Source organism: Euleptes europaea, chromosome 19, assembly GCF_029931775.1.
Source record: "Euleptes europaea isolate rEulEur1 chromosome 19, rEulEur1.hap1, whole genome shotgun sequence".
In the NCBI taxonomy this organism is placed as follows: Eukaryota; Metazoa; Chordata; class Lepidosauria; order Squamata; family Sphaerodactylidae; genus Euleptes; species Euleptes europaea.
Window position 1 is genome coordinate 4,005,269 of NC_079330.1, and position 27,401 is coordinate 4,032,669.

Below are 27,401 nucleotides of genomic sequence, written 5' to 3' on the forward strand. Positions count from 1 at the left end.
TTTAGCAATGCGTTGCACGCCCGTCTGCTATTTAAGGCGGTCTTCTAAAAGGTACACTATCAACTCGTAGGTAGACAAGACAATGGCCGTGTTTGGGATCTGCCGCATGAGCTGAGCAAAGAGTCCTCTATAGAAGGCTAGATACCCCTCCTCCCGGGCGACCAGCTGTGCCGTCTGAACAAACGTCTTATATTTGGTGCCTTCCTCGCGGAGTCTCGTCCGTATAACCTCTGTGGTCGGGGGGAAAGAAGAGGAGGACACGCACAATTATACATAAGCCAAAGACTGGTTGTTCCAGCCCCCAATTGGCTGAGCTACTCTGACATCATGGAATGAGAATGTAAGAAAGGCCATGCTGGATCAGACCAAGGTCCATCGAGTCCAGCAGTCTGTTCACACAGTGGCCAACCAGGTGCCTCTAGGAAGCCCCCAAGCAAGACGACTACAGCAGCACCATCCTGCCTGTGTTCCACCGCACCTAATATAATAGACATGCTCTTCTGATCCTGGAGAGAATAGGTATGCATCATGACTAGCATCCATTTTTACCAGTAACCATGACTAGCCCTCTCCTCTATAAACATGTCCACTCCCCTCTTAAAGCCTTCCAAGTTGGCAGCCACCACCATATCCTGGGGCAGGGAGTTCCACTATTTTACTATGTGTTGTGTGAAGAAATTCTTCCTTTTATCTGTTTTGAATCACCTCCAGCTTCAGCAGATGACCCCACATTCGGGTATTATGAGAGAGGGAGAAAAGCTCCTCCCTGTCCACTCTCTCCATACCGTGCATAATTGTATAGAACTCTGTCTCTCCTTACGTTGATGTACACAGCCTTTAAACTGCTTGTGGTGAAAGCAACGGCATTAGAATGTCAACCAACAGTGCAACTTCTGCAGGGTCAGTGTGAATGAGAGAAGAACTTGGCAGCCGGGGGATGGCTCACTGGAGGTAAGAGGCAGGATCAGCATCTTTCCAAATGACTTAAAACAACTGAGGGTGAGCATTTAACAAGTTTCCCAGGAACTGACGGCATCAGCGCAATGTATCATTCCTTTCTAGAAGTCTGCCAACGCCGCTGTCTTTACTGACATTTTGAAAAGCGCACTAGACTTTGCAAGGCTAATTGGTACCACTTTCACGAGGACACAGCCAGTCAGTTTTAAAGGAACTGTGCTGGATGCTGATTTGATTTCCAAGCACAATTCAAAACACTGAAGCCCGAAACAGCCTGGCTCCCAAGTACTTAAAGAACCGCCCACTCCCACATCAGCCTGCCTGGATGTTAACATTCCCCCTTTCCGACAGCGGTTTCTTTCCCTGGCACACATTTTTAAAGTTTGAGTGAGGGTGATCCTGTTCTCCCTGGCATTTTGCAACTCTTCAAGGTTTAGACTTAACACTAGACTGGCTCTTCTGCTCCTTTTAAGTCCTGTTTTAATAGCTGCTGATAATACTGTACAATTTTTGCTTAAGCGGCTCTTATTGACTGCTTTCATTGTCAAATTGGTGTGCCTCTAATCTGTTTTTTGTGAATTGCCTCAAGGACCTCAGCTGGGTGGCACCCTGGAAACTTTCAATAAATTCTTTAAAGTTTTATTAGAGCCAAGGAGATGGCTGTGCAGGGCCCATTGAGGTGATTCTGCAGCAAGAAAAGCTGAATTTTGTACCCTGTAGAGATTATAGAACTCTCTCAATTTGCATACTTCTGGTTTGCTAATTATGAGAAAGTCAGCAACATTGAAAGCTTCACACTGGATAACTAGCTGGTAGTATTCCTTTTTGTCTCTTGGTTTCTGAGATTCCGTGCACCTTCAAATGCATCAACACAAGGAACCAGAACCTTGACTTTACAAAATAAAATAAACATGGAACTCCCCAGCGTGGTATAGTGGTGGTTTGGAGCAGTGGAGTCTGATCTGGAGAACCGGGTTTGATTCCCCACTCTTCCACATGAGCAGCGGAGGCTAATCTGGTGAACTGGATTTGTTTCCCCACTCCTCCACATGAAGCCAGCTGGGTGACCTTGGGCTAGTCACAGCCTTACCTACCTCACAGGGTGTCTGTTATGGGGAGGGGAAGGGAAGGTGATTGTAAGCCAGTTTGAGTCTCCCTTAAGTGGTAGAGGAAGTCGGCATATAAAAAAACAACTCTTCTTCTCTTCTTAATTTTATCAGTTTGCCGTGACAGAACTCTGGTTCTAAGTTGTGTCCCCTGTAATTCCCCAGCAATTTCTGCTCCTAAGAAGCAGGCTAAGCAGTGGCAACAGCCCCCTCATGGGCATACGTACCATGTGGGTAAGCAATGCAGGACGCACAACCCTTGGAGACGGCAGCGGCTGCCATCAGCCCGAAGAAGTTGGTGGAGTTCCGCTCTGAGCCGCCGGCGGGAGAAGGGGACAGCCGGACGTTGTTCACGTGCTTCTTCAGGTGCTCGTAAATAGCAAAGCAGATGATGGTCTCCGAGATGCCGGCGTAGGAGGCGGTGAGCCCCCGGTAGAAGCCCCGGATCCCTTCCATCCGATACACGTACCTCGCGCACTGCAACGCGCTCCTCTGCTTGGAACCTCTGACTCTAAAACGCCGAGGGGAGGGGGGAGAAAATAAAACCTCAGAGGCAGAATCAGACCGTTCACTACCCCCCAATTTACATCTGAGAATAAAACACATCTAAAACAGTGGTAATATCCCCATAATTCCCAGCAGGACATTTAAAGCCTTCTCCATGTATCCCTTTACGTAAAGGTAGTCCCCTGTGCAAGCACCGGGTCATTACTGACCCATGGGGTGACATCACATCCCAATGTTTACTAGGCAGATTATGTTTACGGGGCGGTTTGCCACTGCCTTCCCCAGTCGTCTACACTTTACCCCCAGCAAGCTGGGTACTCATTTTACCAGCCTCGGAAGGATGGAAGGCTGAGTCAGCCTTGAGCCGGCTACCTGAACCCGACTTCCGTCGAGATTGAACTCAGGCCGTGAGCAGAGCTTTTGACTGCGGCACTGCAGCTTACCACTCTGCGCCACGGGGCTCATCATCCCTTTACATACACCTTCTTTTTCTTCTGCAAGTGCCAATCTGCAAATGGGCAAAATGAACCACCGCCGTATGCGTGTCTTCTCCGTTGTGCCCCCCCCCCCTTATGGAATGACCTGCCTGAGGAGGTCAGGAAAGCCCATGGCTTCTGGCTTTCTACAAACTATTCAAGATCTGACTTATTCAGGAGAGCTTTTCTACGCAATCAATAGAGTTGCACTGTACTAAACGATTCCCAAAATTACTTTGTTAAATTATCCGGGATTGTGGTCTATGCTACTGTTTGTTACGGAAACTAGGATCCTTTTATGTAATTCTGGTATCATGTAATATATCACATTAAAGCTTATGCTTAGCTTCAGTTCTGTTTTTGATTTCTGACTGGTTCTACAACCCCAAGTTGTGTTACATTTTTGAACTCTCTGCCCCAGGATGTGGCGATGGCTGCCAACTTGGAAGGCTTGAAGAGGGGAGTGGACACGTTAATGGAGAAGAGGGGTATTCATGGCTACTAGTCAAAATGGATACTAGTCATGATGCGTACCTATTCTCTCTCCAGTATCAGAGGAGTGGCCCATTATATTGGGTGCTGTGGAACACAGGCAAGATGGTGCTGCTGCATTTGTCTTGTTTGTGAGCTTCCTAGAGGCACCTGGTTGGCCACTGTGTGAACAGACTGCTGGACTTGATGGGCCTTGGTCTGATCCAGCATGGCTTTTCTTATGTTCTTAATCCTATTGTATTTTTAATTGAATATTCCAATGTCAATTGTATTGACTCACTCTGTGTGATCCACCTTGAGTCCAAGTGAGAAAGATGGACTATAAATGATGTAAATAAATACACACACCTGCGATGAATATACAGTAAAAAACGTGTGTGTTCATCATGTGGATAAACAGATAAGGAAGATCATAAACACAGTCTCCCACCTATTATATTCCTATATACATTTTATCTTCACATCCTCACTCAAACCATTTTTCTTTCTTGCTAACTTTCCGTACAGGGGAATTCTTCACACGGGAACATTCAAACACGGCAGCTTGAAGTACTTCTGTCCAAAGAGACAAAACTAGAGAGCTGCAGGCCGAGGTATCATCAGTTCAAATCCCGCCTCTAACATGAACTCACCAAGACACACTCAGTTCATCCCCCAGTATCCGCAAAATGGGGATAATAATGACCTACCTTGAGGGTTTGAGTAAACATATGTGATGCTTTGAACGTCCCAGAATGTGGCATTAAGTGCTAAATATTAATATAAGCGTGGCAGGCCAAGCTGGAGCAAGTCACTGCTGGGGGCCGGGGGAGTCATGTGCACATGCATACATCCCTAAATGTCCAGATACCGGATGACCCTGTGCATATGTAGCCTAATACATGACCGTGCTCACCTTCTCTCGAGTTGCATTCTGGTTTTCACCATCCAGATGGGGTTCATCAGTGAATTAGTGATAAAGGCTGGAAAGAGGGTGGGAAAGAGAGTGGGTCACTCCAGTCGAGAACGGAACAGCTAAAAATAGCGCTGGTTCATGCGTGCAGCAGCTCAACTGAAAGCGGAAGAGTCCATTCATGTACACGGATTTCGCAAGCACAACTCTATTTATAAAAGCTCTCCATAGTCATCATGTTCACGCCTCTCTCTCTCTCCAGATTCTGTTCCAACCCTCTTGGAATAAGCATATTTTGAAAGGATATGGAGAAAAAAACCCTGGGAGTACACACCAGCAGCCTCCGGGACAGACTGTAGATGGTGGTATGGAGTTAAGAGCAGTGGAGTCTGATCTGGAGAACTGGGTTTGATTCCCCACTCCTCCACATGAGCGGCGGACGCGGATCTGGTGAACTGCATTTGTTTCCCCACTCCTCCACATGAAGCCAGCTGTGACCTTGGGATAGTCACAGCTCTCTCAGCCCCACCTACCTCACAGGGTGTCTGTTGTGGGAAGGTGATTGTAAGCTGGTTTGAGTCTCCCTTAAGTGGCAGAGAGAGTCGGCATATAAAAACCAACTCTTCTTCTTCTTCAACTGTGGAAGTGACCAAGATGCATCCAGATGAAAGGGGGGGGAAACCATGTTCTTGGCTAAACATTAGAAAGAACTTCCTAACAGAGCGGTTCCTCAGTGGAACAGGCTTCCTCAAGAGGTGGTGGGTTCCCTTCTCCTTCTTTGGAGGTTTTTAAGCAGAGGCTAGATGGCCATCTGATAGCAATGTTGATTGTGTGAACTTAGGCAGATCGTGAGAGGGAGGGCAGAAAGGGATGAGCCAGTGCTCAGCTCTCATGGCCCTTTTTTACATCCCAGGGAAATATCGATCCCACTCTGGGGTCAGGAAGGAATTTTCCTCCAGGCCAGATTGGCCAGAGACCCTGGAGGTTTCTGTCTTCCTCGGGGCATAGGGCAGGGGTCACTGGGAATGTGGGGAGGGAGGGTAGTTGTGAATTTCCTGAGCTGTGCAGGGGGTTGGACTAGATGGCCCTTGAAGTCCCTTCCAGCTCTATGCATGAACACATGAAGCTGCCTTATATGGAATCAGACCCTTGGTCCATCAAAGTCAGTATTGTCTACTCTAACCGGCAGCGGCTCTCCAGGGTCTCAGGCAAGGGTCTTTCACGTCACCTACCTGCCTAGTCCCTTTAACTGGAGATGGCCGGGGATTGAACCTGGGACCTTCTGCATGCCAAGCAGATGCTCTACCACTGAGCCATAGCCCCTCCTCTCTATGTGCTCAAGTTATCTGAACCCTTCTGGCTTATGGAAGACTAAAACCCACACGGAGCTGACTTCGCAAGTCCAATAGTCCTCCTGCATCTCTCTCTCTCACACACACACACACACAAACACTCCCCCGCTTAGCAGAACCCTGCTTCCAACCCTGCTCTTCTCTCCCCAAACTCCCATCTAGTTTAAAATCCCTGGCTCCCAATCTTCATAACTGCTCGCATGTGCCAGCAAATCAATGCCAGGCTCCGTGCAAACTCACGCGCCCCCCCCCCCAGGTGGCCTCAGCCAGCATCTGTGTCTCCCAGAGGCTCTCTGCACGGCCCCGGTTACATAACCGGCCCCTGTCACACTTGTTTATTACAAGCTCCTCTCCGGCTTGAGCCAGATCGAAGGTTGTGTAACTGGAGAGCTCTGAAACGCGGCTCCTCCGACACCCGGGGACCGTCCCTCCGGATTCTGTGCAAAGCTCCTCCAGGTGCTCCTGGGAGGGCATCTCCTTACTAAGAGAACTAGAAGGAGGCAGCTCTCCCGGATATGACTATCAACACCCCCCTTCTGCACGCTCCGCGTAAGGGAAGGCAAGCTTTCCCAGAACGCTTGTGCAATGGTTTCGTGAACTCCACTGCTGCCTTCTCAGAATGCAAAGCCACGCTCTGTTAAATTAGATTGACCGCCTCCCCACTCCCCGCCAAGACAAAAGAGATTCTGCATTATTAAAGGGCCACTGCCCCCAGCGGATTGCCATCTGATTCAAAGTCTGCGTGTACACCTCCCTTCCTTTTGAGCCTGAACAGCCGAAAGCACAAGAAAGGACTTGGGCTATTCAAAAGCAACCCATACTTAAGAGTGGACCAATTTTAAAGTTGGAGGGGGAAAGCCTGAGAAGAAGTTGGTTTTTATATGCCGACTTTCTCTACCACTTAAGGGAGAATCAAACCGGCTTACAATCACCTTCCCTTCCCCTCAACAGTCACCCTGTGAGGTAGGTGGGGCTGAGAGAGCTCTAAAAGACCCGTGACTAGCCCAAGGTCACCCAGCTGGCTTCATGTGGAGGAGTAGGGAAACCAACCCAGTACACCAGATTAGCGTCCGCCGCTCATGTGGAGGAGTGGGGAATCAAACCTGGTTCTCCAGATCAGAGTCCACCGCTCCAAACCACCGCTCTTAACCACTACACCATGCTGGCTCTCCTGAGGCACCTGCAACCAGGACCCCACACAATAGCTCAGGCTGTTGGAGTCACGGGCCTCTTTCACCCCTTCCTCCCAAGTCTGAAGGCCAGGGGCTCTGACCAAATCATCCCCTTATGCCCTTCTTATGCCCTTCAGTGGCTCACTCTTGCATGTAAACTAAGACATAAGCAAAACAGGAGTGACAAGCCAAGGTTAATAATTTAAAAGTCTCCCCCCCCCCCAAAAAAAAAAATTCAGGGCCCAAAAAATAGTAACAAAACACAACCCACATCACCACTACAAAATAAGCATCTTTATCATAAGAACCACCAGAAAAACACAAATAACACGGGAGAACTCTGCCAGAGCCTCTGCAGCAGTTCAGAGCACATTAAAGAGCCCTTTGCCCAAGTCTTGTAAGGAGCTGTTCCACATGCTCTTCCACAACCTTCATTGCTATTCAAATGTGGAAGGGAGGGCTTAAAGAGTCCTCTGCTCTGTCTCGAAATCAGCAGATCTGGCATGTACAGGGAAGGGCTCTCCCAAAACCTCAGACGCTGTTCAGGACACTGGTCAGCCAAGGCTCTTTCAGCTACATCCAAGGAGCCATAAAACACTAAAGCCAACCTAACTCTCAATACAGGCCATTGAGAACTGACTACAGGCGAAAACGCATGGGAGGTTTTTGCCTTGGATTTGTCACTGTCTAAATGCACATTTTCCCAAGCCAAATTCTCAAAACTCAAAAATAAGCCTCCCATGCAGAGTTTTGAGAATTCAGATGGAGAAAATGCGCATTTAGACAGCGGCAAATCCAAGGCAAAAACCTCCCATGCATTTTTGCCCAATGTTCCTCCGTAAGTTCCCTTCTGAGTTTTTGGGCCTGCATAGCAACACCGACCCCTCTGAACGTATTAAATGTATTACAGTCTAAGGTCTCAGCTGATGTTCAGCCTGGGGAAGAGAGGGTTAAGGAGACAGCCCTTTGCCCCAAGACCCCTAAGAGCAGTTTGGGTGGACATGATCCTGCAGCAACCGTTCAAACTAAATGCGTGCGGACCCGATCAAACTCAGAAAGGAAACCACAGGGAAGGCAGAATAGATACTACGTATATACCATTTTTTATTTTAAGAGAGCCCTTTGCATGGGAGCAAAGAATGGAGGTGTACCATGGGATCACAAGACAACAGTGGGAAGTAGAAGACATCCCTCCTGCCGGATTGGGTCCCCGGCCTGTCAGCTGCCGGCCTGTGCAGTTTGTGAGTTAAAGAGAGGTTTCACTGTGCTGTGCTGCCCAGGCACATACGGTTTCTGCTGCTTCCCCCACCCCAGGGCCAGGGAACAATCACCAGGGAAGGGGAACAAGGTCTACACCCCATCCAATGACGGCAACTCACCTGCAGAACCAGCTGCGCAGACGTGAACAACGTTGCTGTTCGGCACGAACACACTGTTGAACAACTCCTTGGCTTTGGAGTAACATGCAAAGTAGACTGCCCTGTGCAAGAAAAGAAGACGAAGAAGAGTTGGTTTTTATATGCCGACTTTCTCTACCACTTAAGGGAGACTCAAACCGGCTTACAATCAACTTCCCCTCCCCACAACAGACACCCTGTGAGGTAGGTGGGGCTGAGAGAGCTCTAACAGAGCTGTAACTTGTCCAAGGTCACACAGATGGCTTCATATGGAGGAGTGGGGAAACAAATCCAGTTCACCAGATTAGCCTCCATCGCTCATGTGGAGTGGGGAATCAAACCCAGTTCTCCAGATCAGACTCCACCGCTTCAAAGCACATCTCTTAACCACGACACCACGTTGGCTCTTTTCGACTCACAAACTGAGGCAAAGTCAGAGGAAGCAGGCCCCCACCCCAAGCAAGGAGTCCTTTTACAAAACCAAACCCAAGCTCCTTCACTTCTTAAATTTAGTCTGACTCGGCTCGCTGAAGGGCTAAGAGCTATTCAGAGGACAAACCCTACAACTCAGGTGGGCTGAAATATAGTATTCAGCTCCCCGTTCTGAGGGCTTTGATTTTCAGCTGGAAACACACTTAACAGCAATTTTTCAAAGGTTTGAAGAAGAGCACAGTGAGCAATTTGTCCATTGATCCGTTCATTTTTTTTTTTTTAAGGGATCTGGTTTCATAATGGTACTTCCATGTTTATTGATTTCTGTTTTTTCAGTGCTGGGATTGCAGCTTTCAGAATGAATCAAGTGTTCAATTGCTTTTTAAAAAAACAGTAAAGATCAAGCAACTTCAAGATCTGTACCTCGATGGCGCAACTCCAACCAAATTTGGTCCCAGCCCCCGGAAAAGTGACCTGGGCCCTTCTTTTTCCAAAATGGACCTGTTAAGAAAAAGAAAATGTAGTTACCTTTACAAAAATGTTACAAAATGGCAATAAAATTGGGAAGGTGAATTGACTACAACTTTCCTGGAAATTGTGGAGGGATGGGTGGGAGAAGTTGCTAAGGAGACCAGAAAGCACAGTCCATTTTTCAGATACCATCAGCTGCTATTCTCAAGAGCAAATGTCCCCATTCCTAATGTATGAATGCTCTTCAGCCCTCAGGCTGGGGTGGGACATAATCTCCCAAGTTTTCAAATAAGTATCATTAAGCGAAGAAATCCCTTCCACTGGGGATTCACCCAAGGCTGAACCACAACATCTCTCCTGCAAGCACCGTACCACCATAGTTAGCAACTACATTTATCAAGGGGCTGTTCTGAATGGGCCAAGTCCTGGTTAACTCAGGAACCTTGCAACACATCTGAATTATTCCAGCTCCGCAGCCTTCCTATGCAGCCAAATACACCATTAGCTAATTCTGCAAGATTGCCTGCAAGAGTAATTGGCTTCATTAAGATTTGTTTTTCTGGGGGGGGGGGGGCTGGCTCAGAGCCTTCATTTGCATCTGCAAAAAAGACACAGCCAATTAAAAAAAATGCAAACAGAAGCAGCGGAGCTCTACTGCAACTGGAGTTTGTGCTTAAAAACTTCACTCGGTTCTGCTTTCCCCTAAGCTCTACCCAGAAACAGGTCACAGAACTTAGGACAGCCAAAATGGGATGGTGGACAAATTATTTGGCCGCTGTGTGCTGGACTTGATGGGCCTTGGTCTGATCCAGTATGGCTTTTCTTATGTTCTTATTCTTTTGCTTGCAATGAAAAAAAAATCACTGTGATATGCTGCCAGATCTTTTGTGTATGCGCTCCGAAGAAAGGCCCACTGAATGTACGAAACTGCCTTATATTTTTTAAGTAAAGGCTAGATGCCCGTCTAACAGCAATGCTGATTGTATGAATTTAGGCAGATCATGAGAGGGAGGGCAGCAAGGGATCAGCCAATGCTCAACTCTTGTGACCTTTTCTTACATGCACAGGGTAATGCTGATCGTCACTTTGGGGTCAGGAAGGAATTTTCTGCCAGGCCTGATTGGCCAGGGATCCTGGAGGGTTTTTGCCTTCCACTGGGCATAGGGCAAAGGTCACTGGGGGAGTGGGGGGGAGATAGCAGTTAATTTCCTGCATTGTGCAGGAGGTTGGACTAGATGACCCTCAATGTCCCTTCCAGCTCTGTGTTTCTAGGTCAGACCACCAACAGATAAACACATAAAGCTACCTTATACTGAATCCGACCATTAGTCAGTTTTGTCTACTTAAGACTAGAAGTGGCTCTCCAGGGTCTCAGCTAGAGGTCTTTCCCATCACATACTGCCTGGTTCCTTTTAACTGGAGATGCCAGGAATTGAACCTGAGACCTTATGCATGCCAAGCAGATGCTCTGCCACTAAGCCACAGCCCCTCTCCCTGGCGTAGTGGTTAAGAGCAGTGGTTTGGAGCAGTGGAGTCTGATCTGGAGAACTGGATTTGTTTCCCCACTCCTCCACATGAAGCCAGCTGGGTGACCTTGGGCAAGTCACGCTCTCTCAGCTCACCCACCTCACAGGGTGTCTGTTGTGGGGAGGGGAAGGGAAGGTGATTGTAAGCCGGTTTGAGTCTCCCTTAAGTGGTAGAGAACGTCGGCATATAAAAACCAACTCTTCTTCTTTTTGCTTGGGGCTTTCTATTCTGACTGGGTCACCACCCACCAGTCACCTGAGATTCCCTCAACTCAGGCTATAAGGAGATTCTGCCTGCTGTGCCACTGGATCATGGCCCCTCTCTACTGAGTTCAATGGGACTTACTCCCAGGTAGGTGTATATATAACTGTGGCCTTAGTATAGCTACAGCTGAATCAGGAAGTCCCTGGTTCAACTCACCTCTGCTGCTAGCGTGAGACACTCTTAATCTGCAATATGGGGGAATAATGTTGATCCAACCTGGCAACCATCCAGTAAGGATTAGAGACAATACGTGTAATCCACTTCAAACGCTCAAAAAGCTACATGAGCCTCATGTGTCAAGTCAACACAGCAAAGCGGTATGACGGACCTGCGTTTCTTTCTTTGAACTATGGCCCGGAGCTTTGCAGAGGATGAATTACTCTCCATAACTGGGGCCCACTGGCCATGGTGACCTTGCGCCTCTACTCACTTGAGAACCTGGACAAGTCCGGGCGACACCGACGTCGGCCTGACCACTCCGGCACCACTGATGGTCCCCAGCTGGACTTGGGGGTAGTAGACAGCCCGGAACGCCAACTTGGAAGACTGCAGCCTCGTCTTGATGACCTCCAAGGGGCATGTGCAAATAGCGCCAACTGTGCCCCCGCACCTGTAACACAAAAGGGCACCCAGGTAAATATAAAAAGAATTCAGATCAGCACCTTCACGGTTGCACGTAATACCACTTTTATTTCACACTGAAATTAAAACTTGGTTCAGAAAATCAGGTTGGATCACCAGTTATCTGGCAAAAAAAAAAAAAGAACCCCAAAACCATGAAGCTTGGAATGGGTGATGGAAGAACTAGGAATGCCCTTGAGCATGTGCAGAAAGCAGCTTTCCTTAACCAGGTAACTGATACCATGCAATTGGCACGAGGGAGAAGACAGTGTAAGAAGTTGAAAAGCATTTTAACTCTCTTCTAAGACAACAGAACATTTACACATCGCCCAGAATTTTGATAACTGTACTCCCAATTTTGCCGACAGGAAAAAAAAAATCTCTCAGCTCTTCAATGGCTCCATTTCAATGTGAAGTTTGGTGAAAGCCTTGTAGGGGCATTCTGGCAGCATTTTGATTCTAATCCAAAGGTTTTAAATACTGGGGCGCGCGCGGATTTTTCTTATTAAGATAGGTGGATGGCTACCAGGAGCAGGGTCTTCTCTGTTACGGCACCTTGATTTTCAAACACCCTCTGCACATTCACTTGGCACCAAGTGTAAATGCACTTCTGTACCCCAGCCTTTGAGAATTTTATTTTCCCTTTTGCCCGACCCTTTGCTCTGGCGTATTGACCGACGATAACCATTTTTACTGGCTCTGCTGGCCGCTGACTCTGGATTTTTCCGCTTAAGCTGCAATTTGGTTTTTATTTGAATTGGGTTTTAAGAGACGCGCTGCGATACTCGTTAACCTGCCCCTGCCGCAGCCAAACCTAGTTATTTTTAACAACCCATGGAGGTATTTTATGAAAGCTTTTGCTGTTTGCAGTCTTCTGGAGTCAGACAGCACGGCGGAGCCCAGAAGTTGCCCCCACACACGGGGTAAGTAACACAGGAAGCTTCCACCTCTGGACTCCTGTACCTCTGACATACCAAACAAAGGGAAACGGTCACTCAGTACCCTCCCGCACCCCATGATGGAGTTTATTCTCTGCCATTGAAAGGAGTGCAGTACCAGCCATACCTACAGGAGAAAGCAAATGCCAGCCTAGCCCAGGAGAGTTTGAAAGCACCTATTGTCCTGGGCCCATCTTGGATACCTGGTAACCCCACCTGGCTGATGCCAATGAATGCTGCACTCTCCACCTAGAGAGTTAAACTAATCAATTTGCCCAAAATGAGAGTAGGTAACCTGAAGCAACCAGAGTAGCAGGGCACTGATGATATCAGTTTTGACCAGGTGAGTCTTTTGTGCTAAGTTTTCAGCTGAATCCAGTTCACCCCCACACCCAGCCAGCCTCTCAGCAGCCCCTGGCAGCCCTACCAAAAATGGATTTCTCCAGCCCTAAATTCAAACTCCCAATGATGCAGAAGAACAATAATACAAAAGAGCTAGATTTGAGTCCAGTAGCATCTTAGTAACCAACAGGATTTTATGGGGTATGAGTAGGGTTCCCAGGTCCCTCTTCACCACCGGCAGGAGGCTTTGGGGGCGGAGCCCGAGGAGGGCGGGGTTTGGGGAGGGACTTCAATGCCATAGGGTCCAATTGCCAATTTTCTCCAGGTGAGCTGATCTCTATCGGCTGGAGATCAGTTGTAATAGCAGGAGATCTCCAGCTAGTACCTGGAGGTTGGCACCCCTAAATATGAGCTTTGGGGAGTCAAAGCTCCCTTCGTTAGATACCATCGTGTTGGTGTCTAAGGAGTCCTGGACTCGAATCTAGTTCTACTCCAGACTACTACCCTCCTGGAACAATATAAAAAGGTCTCTTTCACCCAGCAATTTAGATTTGGCTACCCTCTGGAGCTAGGCATGGACTCTGTCCCTCCCCAAAGACTGTTCTCAGGCAGGCTAAGTATATTTTTTATTCTCCCTACTTATTCCCCTCTAGACTGCAGCCACCTACGGCATCTTTGTGGAGGTCTAGATTTGATCTGGAACAGCTGCTTAGTTCTGAATTGCTTCCCCTCTCTGCTTTTCATTTATGCTGTCCCTTTTATCCTAAATAAATGTGTACAAATAAAATGTCCGTTGACGCCTTCCGTTTCTAGGAGACAGGGCACCCACTCTGACCCATGCATACGCCGACTTAAAGTCCCAAAAAAAAAAGAAACGCGGACTGCTGTCGGTTGTCAGAACGCTGTACCTTTATGTCAGGAGCGCTTTGTGTAAAACAACATCGAAAATATTTTAAACACCCACATGCCCCCTAGAACATGTCCGAGAATACACAGAGCTTCCGTGATGCTCTAGGACAGGTAGGGAGTGGGAGGAACTTGGGGAAAAAATACCAACATTAATAAATTACCTGTGATAAACACACAGTAAGCCTTTGTTCCATGCATTTTTGACCTACGGTGGCTTCCGTGTGCCCTTGACATTCACAAAAAAACCTGTAGCTTCCGCTCTGGAACTTTTAAGCCTTGAGCAAATATTGAGTGACACGTCTGTATTCTAATGCCAGTTGCCACCAAGACAGCCGAGGTGGTATAAATGAGGTTCAGCAGCATCAGGGTCATAGCTCTGGAAGGGGCCACTGTCAGGAATATTCCCAGCCACTGTTGTGAGTGGAAGTGGGTGGAAGGAACTTTGACTAACTTTGCAAATAACTGGTCCAGAAAAACAATTACATGCCCACCTGGTTATGCAAGTCATAAAAGTATTTCACTAGCCCTCATTAAAAATATACTACATTTGAAATAAAACTGCGCATGCGAAAACCCCAACCACCATCACGAAACGGCGTACGTTAAGCTAACCTGCCTGGTTGCCTGGAGGAGACAGCTGCTCACCCTAGGCGACCAAGTCAGTGCCTATTTATCAGTCTAAATGTCGCATGCCTGCGGCTCAGTCCTGTGTTGGTGCACTGGCCAATCCAGCCAGTGACCCATTCCAGATAATTCTTTTTTGATACGATGGAAAAAATACCACCACAAAACTGATGCTATTTAATAAGAACAGTTGGAAGGAAGTCGTTAGAAACAGGATGTTCCCTCCCAAGCCCATTTTAATCTGTCTGACTCGACTTTGGCCGGAGACCCCGATCACCCCTAACGGCTTACAGATTCAACAGTGTGAATCTTGAAACGCGGCTGCCCATCCCAGGACGATGGGCAGAGTCCGCACAACGGGGGACACCGTGAGGACTTTGCAGTCCAGCTGCTGTCTGTGTCATGCTCAGTCTTGTGTACACAACCGGAGAGGGTGACATTGGCTTTTAAGCTCTGCAAACACAACCGCAAGCAGTGGGGCACCCTGGACACCCCCACACACACCAATGGTATGCAAATCCCATGCAGTTCACATGTTCGCAGCAACAGAAGGGCATCGCCGTGGGAAGAGAAGATCTTTGACAGCCAAGGATTTGATCCCCCAAAGTTGGGACAGGAGGCTTTCAAATGTTCATCACAATTTGTGGGGGGGAATCACAGATCCCACCAGGCAATGTCTACAGAGCACTTCTCACCAATAATGTAGGGAGGAAAAGGTTGGGAGGGGCATCTCTGCTGGCTGCAGGAATTATAGAGTTGAAAGGGACCACCAGGGACATCTAGTCCATCCCCTGCACAATGCAGGAAATTCACAACTACCTCCCCCACACACCCCTAGGGACCCCCACTCCATGTCCAGAAGATGGCCAAGATGCCCTTCCTCCCATGAACTGCCTAAGGTCATAGAATCAGCATTGCTGACAGATGGCCATCTAGCCTCTGCTTAAAAACCTCCAGGGAAGGAGCACTTACCACCTCCCGAGGAAGCCTGTTCCACCGAGGAACCGCTCTAACTGTTAGAAAATTCTTTCTAACGTCTAGACGGAAACTCTTTTGATTTAATTTCAACCCGTTGGTTCTGGTCCGACCTTCTGGGGCAACAGAAAACAATTCAGCACCCTCCTCTCTATGACAGCCTTTCAGGTGCTTGAAGATGGTTATCATATCCCCTCTCAGTCTTCCCCTCTTCAGGCTAAACACACCCAGCTCCTTCAACCTTTCCTCATAGGACTTGGTCACCAGACCCCCCCACCATCTTTGTTGCCCTCCTCGCCTGTGGCTCAACGGATCCAGGACTAGCTTAAGATGGAGATTTTTGTGTTCGTTGTATTTTTGTAAGCCGCTCTGGGTCGCTATCAGGGAGAAAAGTGGGGGACAAATATTTAAACAAAATACAGAAATAAAGGAGCTTCCTCTAAATTATCTGTTCACGAAGATGCCCTAGTTCCACAAATAAAGACGCTTGTCCGGCTAAGCCCTACCGGGGATTGCTTTTGCAGAGCTTCTCAGAAGCGGTGCATGTCGTCACAGCAGGCAGCTGGGGCCATTCAACAAGCCCAGAGAAGGAAGAGCATCAGCTAGCAAAAACCTCCATGTTCAGAGACAGTATACCTCTGAATGGAACCCTCATGTTCAGAGACAGTATACCTCTGAACAGCATGGACTATCAACAAGGGAGAGTTTTGGCTTTTCTCTTTTGCTTGGGAGTTTCCCGAAGCTTTCTGACTGACCGCTGTTGAAGACAGAAGACTGGGAGAGACCCAGCAAGGCACAATTCGTGTTTACCAAAGAAAACTTATCACCTGGCAGATAATTTGTTTAATGCCGCTGGAGCATGAGAGAAGGTGTCTCAAGTGCTTGATAACCCTGGAAAATGATACTGACAACATATACAGCATTTTGCACCGGGACAGATTAATGATTAAGCGTGTGCCGAGTAGGAAGGGCCCGGCCTTTATCCCTGGCTGTCCCCTCCTTGCGGGTTGGCAAAACACTGCTGGCGGGCCACGGGCCTTGTTTGTACCACCAGTTTATTTAGGATGAAAAACATGACTATCCCACTTAAAAGGTCCCTACAACATATTGCACAAAAGCTGAACCAAACTGCAACAACTGAGAGTTTAAATTCAAGCACAATAAAAACCACAGCAAGCCCACAATAAAAAGGCAGTAAAGCCACAACTGATTATGGAAAGCAACACCCCGGCTTTCTCACCCATAAAATCCTGCACGGCATACTAAAATAGAAGAGTCTTCACCTAGTGATGGAGTGGTAACAGACATTGGTTCTGGCAAGCTGCTGTGTACACCACGACTCTTTTCCCAAGGGACCACCTGCCTCCATTCAGGAAGGCCTCCAATGACAACCACACTGCATTCAGGGCAGGACTATATCATAAGAACGGCCATGCTGGATCAGACCAAGGCCCATCAAGTCCAGCAGTCTGTTCACACCGTGGCCGACCAGGTGCCTCTAGGAAGCCTACAAACAAGACGACTGCAGCAGCATTACCCTGCCTTGTGCTCCAAAGCACCTAACATAACAGGCATGCTCCTCTGATCCTGGAGAGAATAGGCATGCATCATGACTACTATCCATTTTGACTAGCAGCCACGAATAGCCCTCTCCTCCACGAACACGTCCACTCCCCTCTTAAAGCCTTCCAAGTTGGCAGCCATCGCCGCATCCTGGGGCAGGGAGTTCCACAATTTAACTATATCAGAGCAGGTGATGTTTTAGAACTTCAAAGGTCAAGATCTGTGCTTTGAGTTGTGCCTGGAAACAAACTGGAAGCCACTTCAGATCTTTCCAGACACTGCAGGGCTTACCCATCAATCCATTGGCCGTAGCATTTTTGGAACAGGGGCTGAAGTTTCCAAGAGGTCTTCCAGGGCAGTCCCATGGAGCATGCATTGCAGTAATCTAGCCTTGGGGTGTGAATAACAGCAGACAGACCCATTCTCTCAAAGAAACGACCTGGATAAAGGATTAGGGCTTGTCCCTCCGTCATTTAGCCCTGACAGTGAACCAGAATCTCCATACATGAACACATGACGCTGCCTTATACTGAATCAGACCTTTGGTCCATCAAAGTCAGTACTGTCTACTCAGACCAGCAGCGGCTCTCCAGGGTCTCAGGCAGGGGTCTCTCACATCACCTACCTGCCTAGTCCCTTGAACTGTAGATGCTGGGGATTGAAACTGGGACCTTCTGTATGCCAAGCAGATGCTCTACCACTGAGCCACAGCCCCTCTCCATGGCTTTCCAGGTTCTCAGGAACAGGTCTTTCACATCACCTACTTGCCTGGTCCCTTTAATTGGAGATGCCGTGGATTGAACCTGGGACCTTCTGTATGCCAAGCAGATGCTCTACCACTGAGCCACAGCCCCTCCCCAGATGCCGAGGGCAAACATGGGAAGTTTTTAGCCTTAAGAGCAAAAAAAAACCACCCCCACATAACAGATGAAGAGGGCAAACATGAGAAGTTATTAGCCTGAAGAGCATAAACTGAACTTCCATGTACAGAGACAGTATACCTCTAAATAGGAAGCGTTGAACACAGAACATGGATAGCCCTCTCTTTAATGCCCAGTGTCCCAGAAGCATCTGGATGGTTGCCGGTGGAAAGTGAATGCTGAGTTAAGCGCCCCTTCTGCCTGATACAGCAATTCTTATTGAACTTGGGGGGTGGGAGAGAAAGATGAGAACAACCAGGCCATTAGCTGTCTCTCTATGTGGAATCTGGGCTGAAAAGCACTCCACTTGGTAAACAAGAACCCATTTTCCCTCACAGCCCTTGATTTTCAGTTGCCAGTTCTACAACGCGGGAAGGTTCCCAGCGTCCGGTTGCCTAGACATCTAAACTCTAAATGTTGTCTGGCGAGCAGGGGCCGTGTCTACCCCACCCCAGCCACCAGGCTTCTGTAATCGTACAAAGGAGCCCTGTTAGATCAGACCAATCCCGCATCTGTTTCCCAGAGCAGGCGACCAGTGTCTAAAAGCCCCCCCCCACCCCCAAATCACATTAAGAGGTAGACTACTTCTGATTAGGGGAGGGGGCGTGGCTCAATGGTAGAGTATCTGCTTAGCATGCAGAAGGTCCCAGGTTCAATCCCCGCCATCTCCAGTTAAATGGACTAGGCAAGTGTGTGTGTGTGTGTGTGTGTGTATGTAAAGTGCCGTCAAGTCGCAGCCGACTTATGGCGACCCCTTATGGGGTTTTCATGGCAAGAGACTAACAGAGGTGGTTTGCCAGTGCCTTCCTCTGCACAGCAACCCTGGTCTTCCTCGGTGGTCTCCCATCCAAATACTAACCAGGGCTGACCCTGCTTAGCGTCTGAGATCTGACGAGATCAGGCTAGCCTGAGCCATCCAGGTCAGGGCACAAGCAAGTAGGTGATGTGAATAGATCTCTACTTGAGACCCTGGAGAGCCGCTGCCAGTCTGAGCAGACAATACTGGCTTTGATGGACCAAGGGTCGGATTCAGTATAAGGCGGCTTCATGTGTTCCGATCATGGAGGCCCATGTTGCCCACATGAATCCCTCCAGGCAGAGCCTCTCTCTCTTCTGTTTTCTCCTTTGCTCTTGGCTGCACCAATCTCAATGTTTTTTTTTAAAGGCAAAAAGCCAGCAGTGCAAATGAAGAATATTTTATTATTCAGGTTTTTAAAAATCCCCAAATTCCCTATGCATTTAGCAATAAAACTTGTTTGGGGGAATTTGCTAGTCCTTCAACGTTTTTACAGCAAGAATACAAGATCAATAGGCTTTCCCCCCGTATTTCTTTTTCCAGGAACAAAGAACAGAAATATGCTAAGATGCCTGAAATAGGATGCATTTTATAGCCACAGAGGATGCCCCGTACCCCTGGTTTAATAAAGCTAAAATGTTTCTATAACATATCCTGCATTTAACACATTTCTCTTTTGGCTTCACAGAGAGACAGGTGCCACTCTCCCTCTCTCCAAAAGCAAAAAAACAAACAATGAGGCAGAGAGGGTCAGAATATCTTGTGCGGCCCCACAGGGATGGCGTGGCATGCTTGAGCTGGTGAAATTCACAGCGTATTCTGCAACACTGGAAAGCCAGCATGGAGCTGCAGTACCTAACCGGGAAGACCTGGCTTGAAATCAGCTCTCTGCCAAAGACCTCACTGGATGACCTGATAGGGTTGTTGTGGAAATAAAATGGAGGAGCAGAACCGAATCTATCACTCTGAGCGCCTCGTAGGGAAGGCAAGAAAGAGCCACGATAAATGAATTTGAGTGGCCAGACAACCACCTTGTCTGGCTGATAGGGTTGCCAACATGCAGGTGGGGCCTGGAGATCTCCCAGAATTACAATTGGTCTCCAGACAACAAAGATCAGCTCCCCTGGAGAACACGACCACTTTGCAAGGTGGGCTCTGTGCCATTATACACCACTAAGGCCCCTCCCCAAATCATGTCCTCCCCAGGCTCCACCCCAAATCACCAGAAATTTCCCAACCCAGAGCTGGCAACCCTACACCTCTCGGTGAGGCACAACCATACCACGCACCAACTCCGTGGGCAAGCACAGAGGACTGCGGAAAAGGAGCTTTCGGGAGAATTGCTTCAGATCATTTACTGCAACTGAGCCAAACTGCAGGTCAAGTTTGAAAAAACTGTGTGCTAAGGTTTCCTGGGGAGGCGGAGATGCAGCCACATCATTCCTCCAATTGAGAGGAAGTTCAGCATTTTGCAAAGGCGGTGTAGCAGGAGAGCCGAGGTTTGGGGCCTTCAAGCAATTGCAGCCGGCAGTTAAGATACAATCAAGGAGAAAGTGCTTTCATCCGTCCTTCTATCTGCAAAGGACTGCATTACGTAAGGGAGAAACAAAGAGCCTTTAAGCTCATCGAGACCTTCGGATAGTAAAGCAAGACTGGCACAGTTCTTTAGAAGTCAGTGTGCTCTCTCTCTTTTTATCTTCCTCTCTGTATTAAGAAAAACCGACATTTAAAAAAAAGCTAATTAGTTTTTTAAAAGAAGCCTCTAATAGTTAACAAGGGCAGGCTACCACACAGGATGTGCCTGTGTGAAACAGGAAGAGAAAATGCTACATTTAAAAACACAAAAAAAGGATTTGCAGCCATCGCTCCAAGCCACGCTGGTCAAAAGCAAACTCCAAATCCCAAAGTGTTTATTTTTTTAAATTAAGAACGCAAAAGACTGCACAACATTTAGAGTTTGCCAGAACTCCTCACCAGGATGGATGTTAGCACACACGAAGGGGTGGATGTTTCAGGTTTTAAGCCCTCCTTTGCCTGCATCCTGACCAATAAGCAGTCTTGAATGGTCTGGGAACTGCTGGTCTCAAGTTGAAACTTAAGCGTTTGCACAAGCAACAAGAAAAATAGTTCTGGTCACCACACCTAAAAAAGGATATTACAGAGCTTGAGAAGGTGCAGAAAAGAGCAACCAAAATGATTAGGGGAGTAGAGCAACTGCCCTATGGGAAGCGGTTAAGACGCTTAGGGCTGTTTAGCTTGGAGAGAAGGCGGCTAAGGGGAGACATGATAGAGGTCTACATGTATGGTTTGGAGAGAGTGGACAGGGAGAGGTTTTTCTCCCTCTCCCATAATACTAGAACGCGGGGTCATCTGTTGAAGCTGGAGGGTGACAGATTCAAAACAGATAAAGGAAGTATTTTTTCACACAACGCATAGTTAAGTTGTGGAACTCCCTGCCCCAGGATGTGGTGATGGCTGCCAACTTGGAAGGCTTTAAGAGGGGAGTGGACATGTTCATGGAGGAGGAGGCTATCCATGGCTATTAGTTAGAATGGATACTAGTCATGCTACATACCTATTCTCTCCAGGATCAGAGGAGCATGCCTATTATCTCGGGTGCTGTGGAACACAGGCAGGACGGTGCTGCTGCAGTCGTCTTGTTTGTGGGCTTCCCGGAGGCACCTGGTTGGCCACTGTGTGAACAGACTGCTGGATGGGCCTGGGTCTGATCCAGCAGGGCCTTTCTTACGTTCTTATAAACCAGTTGAAACTATCTGTATGACCCTCACAAGATACCGGCTTAGGACAGCTCGAAGTGTTAACATGCAATTTTACACCTGGTTCACACGTGCACCCTCAGATGCTAGAAGGCAACATTGCCCCTTGATTCCAGCTCTGAATGCCTTTGTGCTAGGGTTGCCAATCTCCAGGTGGGGCCTGGAGATCCCTGGAATTATAACTGATGGCCAGAAGACAGAAATCGATTCCCCTACAGAAAATGGCTGCTTTGGAAGGTGGACTCTATAGCGTTATAACTTGGTGAGGTCCCTCCCCAAACCCTGCCCTCCCTAGGCTCCACCCCCAGATCTCCAGGAATTTCCCAACTTCGAGCTGGCAACCCTACAGCTTGCTGAAATGGAAACTCCGCAGCAGGATACTAGCACAGCAGAGAGAAAAGTTCTAGTTCCTCTTTGCACTTGTGGTGCTGATTTTCCTCTGACAGAGTTTTAAAACTTAAGGGAGCATTCCAAAAATACGATTCCCCCTCCCCTGCTAACTCTCAATTTGCCCCTGCGTTCTTCAGCACGTGGGAACCAGACCCACAGTTCTCCTGCCCCCCATGCGGTGTCTAGACAACACAGCACATGCCCCCTGGAGAGAGACGAAATCTGAAACTAAATATATTTACTGGTAAGTGAACTCTACGTCAATCAGCTGTTCTTACTTTGCAAGAAAGCAGGGTCCGGTTCTGAAGAAGACGACATCTTGCGTCAGCCACAGATGACAGGCACGCACCGGATGCCCCGCATAAATCAAGGATACACACAGAGCTCCGCTGCTCCGCCTGACTCTTCCCTGATGCAATATTTCCCAGAGATGTCCTTTAGGTCTCTCTGCCTAACAACGGTTCCCAAACACACACGGTGCCCAACAGCAAAAATTTAAGAACGAAACCTTCTATTTTGTGTTTTAAAATCACCATTATACAGTTGAGGGAGACCAGGCATGCCAAAGACTGGACGACTGGGCGGGGTGGTAGGGGAGAGAAGAGAGTTGTTTCTTCTATTTTTAAAAACTGCCAAAAGCAGAACACAGCTGTGTCGAGCCTTGGAGGAGGAGCAAAGCAGGAGCCTGGTGTTTTTGTTTCACGTATGCCCAGTATTTACAAAAACTGAAAAGGAAGTCCCAAGCCCTGAAGGGAATGCCAGCGTTTGAAAAAAGAGAAGCAGTTTCAACACACGTCAAAAACTCGTTTCCACTCCCAAGTGAGCGCTGCCAATAACTACAGAAGGAAATGACATCCTAGAGCGCCTTAAAAATTGCACACACTGGAGATTCTCTCCAGACACCACCGGATGGATGAACTGCTCCTTACTCACAACCAATGGCTCTCTCTCTCCTCCACATACCCAGTGCTCCAATGTGTGCCAAAGCGCAAGGAGGATTTCTGCTCCGCAGCAGAGAGCACCAAAGCAGAAAACTGGCACTCCCGCTCAATACCGCAACTGCAAAGGCTGCTTGAGTGCGTGGGGCACGGATGTGCAGTCTCTTTTGGCCTATACAGAAGTTTCACACACAAACACACACACCAGCCGTGACAATTTGACACAAAAGCTGGTTAGAGGAAAAATGCCCCACGGGTACCCACTCCAGGTCTCACTTTTTCAACTGCATTTGCAGGCAGCATTTCTAAAACACAATCCCAGGTACTAAACTAAGCATGCATGGAAATGTAAAGGGTTCAGTGGGTCCGCCTTCTATTAATCTGACCAAACCCCCCCTTTTTTTAAAGTGCCCTGAAAATGACTAGCTATCACCACAGGTACTAACATGGGGTTAAACCTTTCAGGGTTGATTACATGAAACTACTAGTCCGACCCAATGGCCTTGAGCAAGTAACTCACTAACAAAGTTAAAAAACGATCCTCACAGCCCGACTCCAGATTCAGACTCATTTATTCATTCGTATTATTATATTTTGTTAGACAGATTATTCAGAAACGTATCTGTGAAACACTTGAAAACACGATCTCAGAGATGATCATTATTACGGATTAAGGAGGCAGATTTAGTAAGCTAATTAGGCGCTGCGTGAAACTGCACTGCCCCCCCTTTCCATCCTGAAAGGAAACCTAATAAAAGCTGCCCTGCTGGCTCAGAGGAAAGGTTTTCCCTCCTGCGGGTTTTTTCCCCTTTTGACAGCTGCCAGATTCTGCCTAATTCACAAGCAGGGCACAAAGGGCTTCCCTTTCACATGTTCATCTCCAGCAAACAGCAGAATAGACCGCCTCTGTACATGGAAGCACCACCGAGCATCCTCAGGTCAAAACAGAAGGCTCTGAGAAGCATGTTGATGGGGACAAAAGGAACACACAAAGTAATGGGAAAACATCTAATGGCTCAGAAAGAGAGCCCAAAATAGTCTTCCCACCGGCCTGGGGACTTTAGTCATAACAGGCTCTTTCACCTTTATAGGAATAATAATATTGCTCTACCTTATAGGGCCAGATTACAACTGGGTATGCTGCCAACCCTATTTATACACATGAAGCTGCCTTATACTGAATCAGACCATCAAGGTCCATCAAAGTCAGTATTGTCTGCTCAGACCAGCAGCGGCTCTCCAGGGTCTCAGGCGGAGGTCTTTCACATCACCTACTTGCCTAGTCCCTTTAACTGGAGATGCCGGGGATTGAACCAGGGACCTTCTGCATGCAAAGCGGAGGCTCTAGCACTGAACCATGGCCCCTCCCCAATAATTTATAATTGGAAATCAAGACACATGATTAAAAGGGGGGGAAAGGAGAAGTTTGAGAAAGAAGAGATAAAACAAATAGAAAACCATGAGGATGAAGCAACCGATAAACAGAGAGGAAGATGAAAGAAGAGATGAACAGAAAGGAAGAAAGGTGAGGATGAGAATGAGGGAGCTGTTCTCCCCCTCTTGTAATACTAGAACGCGGGGTCATCTGCTGAAGTTGGACGGTGAGAGATTCAAAACAGATAAACGGAAGTATTTCTTCACACAACGCATAGTTACATTGTGGAACTCCCTGCCCCAGGATGTGGTGATGGCTGCCAGCTTGGAAGGCTTGAAAAGAGGAGTGGACGTGTTCCTGGAGGAGAGGGGTATTCATGGCTACTAGCCAAAATGGATACTAGACATGATGCATACCTATTCTCTCCAGGATCAGAGGAGCATGTCTATTCTATGAGGGGCTGTGGAACACAGGCAGGACGGTGCTGCTGCTGCCGTCATCTTGTTTGTGGGCTTCCTGGAGGCACCTGGTCGGATCAGACTGCTGAACTGGATGGACCTTGGTCTGATCCAGCAGGGCCTTTCTTGTGTTCTTAACAGGAGAGCAGACTCAGATGTTCTTAACAGGAGAGCAGACTCAGAAAGGATGAATTAGTGAAAAATTGAACGGAAAATGACGAATGGGGTGGTGGTGGTGGGGAGAAGAACCATGAAGGGAAGGGAAAGAAAGAAAAGAAGAATGAGAAAGTAAGGAAAGCCAAATAGACTCTTTGTTGTTTTTATGATTTGTATTGTCAAATTCCCCCCTCCCCTTCCTTTTCATATGAACACATGAAGCTGCCTTATACCGAATCAGACCCTTGGGTCCATCAAAGTCAGTATTGTCTACTCAGACCGGCAGCGGCTCTCCAGGGCCTCAGGCAGGGGTCTTTCACATCACCTCCTTGCCTAGTCCCTTGAACTGGAGATGCCGGTGGTTGAACCTGGGACCTTCTGCACGCCAAGCAGATGCTCTACCCCTGAGCCACAGCCCCTCCCATAATTTCCAGAAACAGGACATCATACGAACACACGAAGCTGCCTTATACTGAATCAGACCCTTGGTCCATCGAAGTCAGTATTGTCTACTCAGACCGGCAAGGGCTTCTCCAGGGTCTCAGGCGGAGGTCTTTCCCATCACCTACCTGCCTAGTTCCTTTAACTGGCGATGCCGGGGATTGAACCTGGGACCTTCTGCATGCCAAGCAGAGGCTCTGCCACTGAGCCACAGCCCCTCTCCATGGCTTTCCAGGGTCTCCGGCAGGGGTCTTTTACATCACCTACTTGCCTGGTTCCTTTAACTGGAGATGCCGGGGATTGAACCTGGGACCTTCTGCATGCCAAGCAGAGGCTCTGCCGCTGAGCCACAGCCCCTCCCCATGGCTTTCCAGGGTCTCCGGCAGGGGTCTTTTACATCACCTACTTGCCTGGTTCGTTTAACTGGAGATGCTGGGGATTGAACCTAGGACCTTCTGCATGCCAAGCAGATTCTCCCACTGAGCCATGGCCCTTTTCCATGGCTCTCCGGGGTCTCAGGCGGAGGTCTTTCCCCATCCCCTCCTTGCCTAGTCTCTTTAACTCACTGGTTCCCAACCGGGGGTCCGTGGACCCCCAGAGGTCCGCGAAACAAAGTTATAAACCCATAATAAATTAATATTTTCAATTAAAAGTTCTCTATTATAAAAATATATATTCAAATATTATTCTAAGCTTAATGTTTAACTAACAGTTATGATTAAAGTTTATTTTCAAATTCTCGGAATTTTTATTTTGAACCTTGGGGTCCCTGCACCGAACAAAAAAGTCCTAGTGGTCCCTGGTCAAAAAAAGGTTGGGAACCACTGCTTTAACTGGAGGTGCCGGGGATTGAACCTGGGGCCTTCTGCATGCCAAGCAGAGGCTCTCCCACTGAGCCACGGCCCCTCCCCTTCTTTATTTCTGTATCCCCCCTTTTAAAGAAATAATTTTTTAAAATAATTTAAAAAAATTTTAAAATAATTTTAAAATAATTAATAAAGTCAGAAGAAGGATGGATGGGAAAGAGGGGGGATGAGGATGAATGAAGAAGAGGGGCCGGAAGATGAAGGGGGCGTGTGGGGGGGGGAATTAATGGGGAGGGGGTAGGAAAAGGATGAATGGTGAGGCACTCACCCCCCAGCGAAGAGGTGCAGCAGCGTGTTCTTCTCCTGCGCGGGCCCGGCCATCCTCGCCCGCCCGGCCGCGTCCACACGAGCGCGGCGCTCCCGACTCGCGTCCGCTCCGCTCGCGAATGGGCAGGAGGCGGAGGGGGGGGGCGGCGAGAGCCTCACTGCGCCTGCGCCCGCCCCGCCGCCCCACGTCACGCGACGCCGGCAGCCGGCTCCACGTGCGCCGCCGGCCAACCACGAGGCGCGCGGGCCGGCTGCGAGGGGGGCGGGGGAGGGTTAGGAGGAGGGGGCGCGGCCGCCCACGTCACGGCGTTCCGAAGGACTCCATAGGCTCCCCGCCACGCGAGGGGGTGTGGCGGAGGCTGGTGCAATGGAGCCAGCCGGATGACTCCGGGAGGGTGGTGGGGCGGGGCTGGCAGGGGAAGGGGGCGGAGCTAGCGGACCGTTTTTTTTGTGAATGGAACACTTCTTCTTTTGTTCTTTTTTTTTTAAGAGGTGGGCGTCCGAGGGATTGGTGCATTCGGGTCGTGGAGGCGGGCCTTGTTGGCAGGGCTGCGATCCTATGCACGCTTACTTGGGAGGTGCAGGGGACTATTCTTTTTTAAATTAAAATTTTATAAAGAGAAAATGAGAATACAACAACAAAGGAAATATATCAACAAAAGAAAATAGAAATATAACATGAGTAATTCACAGTGGGTAGCCGTGTTAGTCTGTTTGCAGTAGTCAAAAAGGGCAAGAGTCCAGTAGCACCTTAAAGACTAACAAGAATATTTTCTGGTAGGGTATGAGCTTTCGTGAGCCACAGCCACAGATATCTGAAGAAGTGAGCTGTGGCTCACGAAAGCTCATACCCTACCAGAAAATATTTTTGTTAGTCTTTAAGGTGCTACTGGACTCTTGAACATGAGTAATGTTATATTTCCATTTTCTTTCGTTGTTGTATTCTCATTTAGTAATGTTATTACTAACATTTTAGTAATAACATTACTAAATGTGATGT

General features: G+C 48.2%; 1 protein-coding gene across 1 annotated transcript; it reads right to left on the bottom strand.

The window, feature by feature from the left end:
• Nucleotides 1–26,455, bottom strand: SLC25A33 (solute carrier family 25 member 33). The gene is made up of 7 exons (XM_056865490.1): nt 26,403–26,455; nt 11,476–11,655; nt 9,207–9,284; nt 8,334–8,434; nt 4,434–4,500; nt 2,291–2,574; nt 1–230 (listed from the first exon to the last, which is right to left on the bottom strand). The coding sequence occupies exons 1-7, from the start codon at nt 26,453–26,455 to the stop codon at nt 28–30; spliced, it is 966 nt and encodes a 321-aa protein (XP_056721468.1). The 3' UTR covers nt 1–27.
• Nucleotides 26,456–27,401: the final 946 nt, after the last annotated feature.

Excerpts from the sequence above, each read along its gene's own strand:
- SLC25A33 (XM_056865490.1), bottom strand. The coding sequence starts at position 26,455 with ATGGCCGGGCCCGCGCAGGAGAAGAACACGCTGCTGCACCTCTTCGCT. Across the intron at positions 11,656-26,402 it reads CTGCACCTCTTCGCTGGGGG|GTGCGGGGGCACAGTTGGCG; the intron begins GTGAGTGCCTCA and ends TTTGTGTTACAG. Across the intron at positions 8,435-9,206 it reads GTTGGAGTTGCGCCATCGAG|GGCAGTCTACTTTGCATGTT; the intron begins GTACAGATCTTG and ends TTTCTTGCACAG.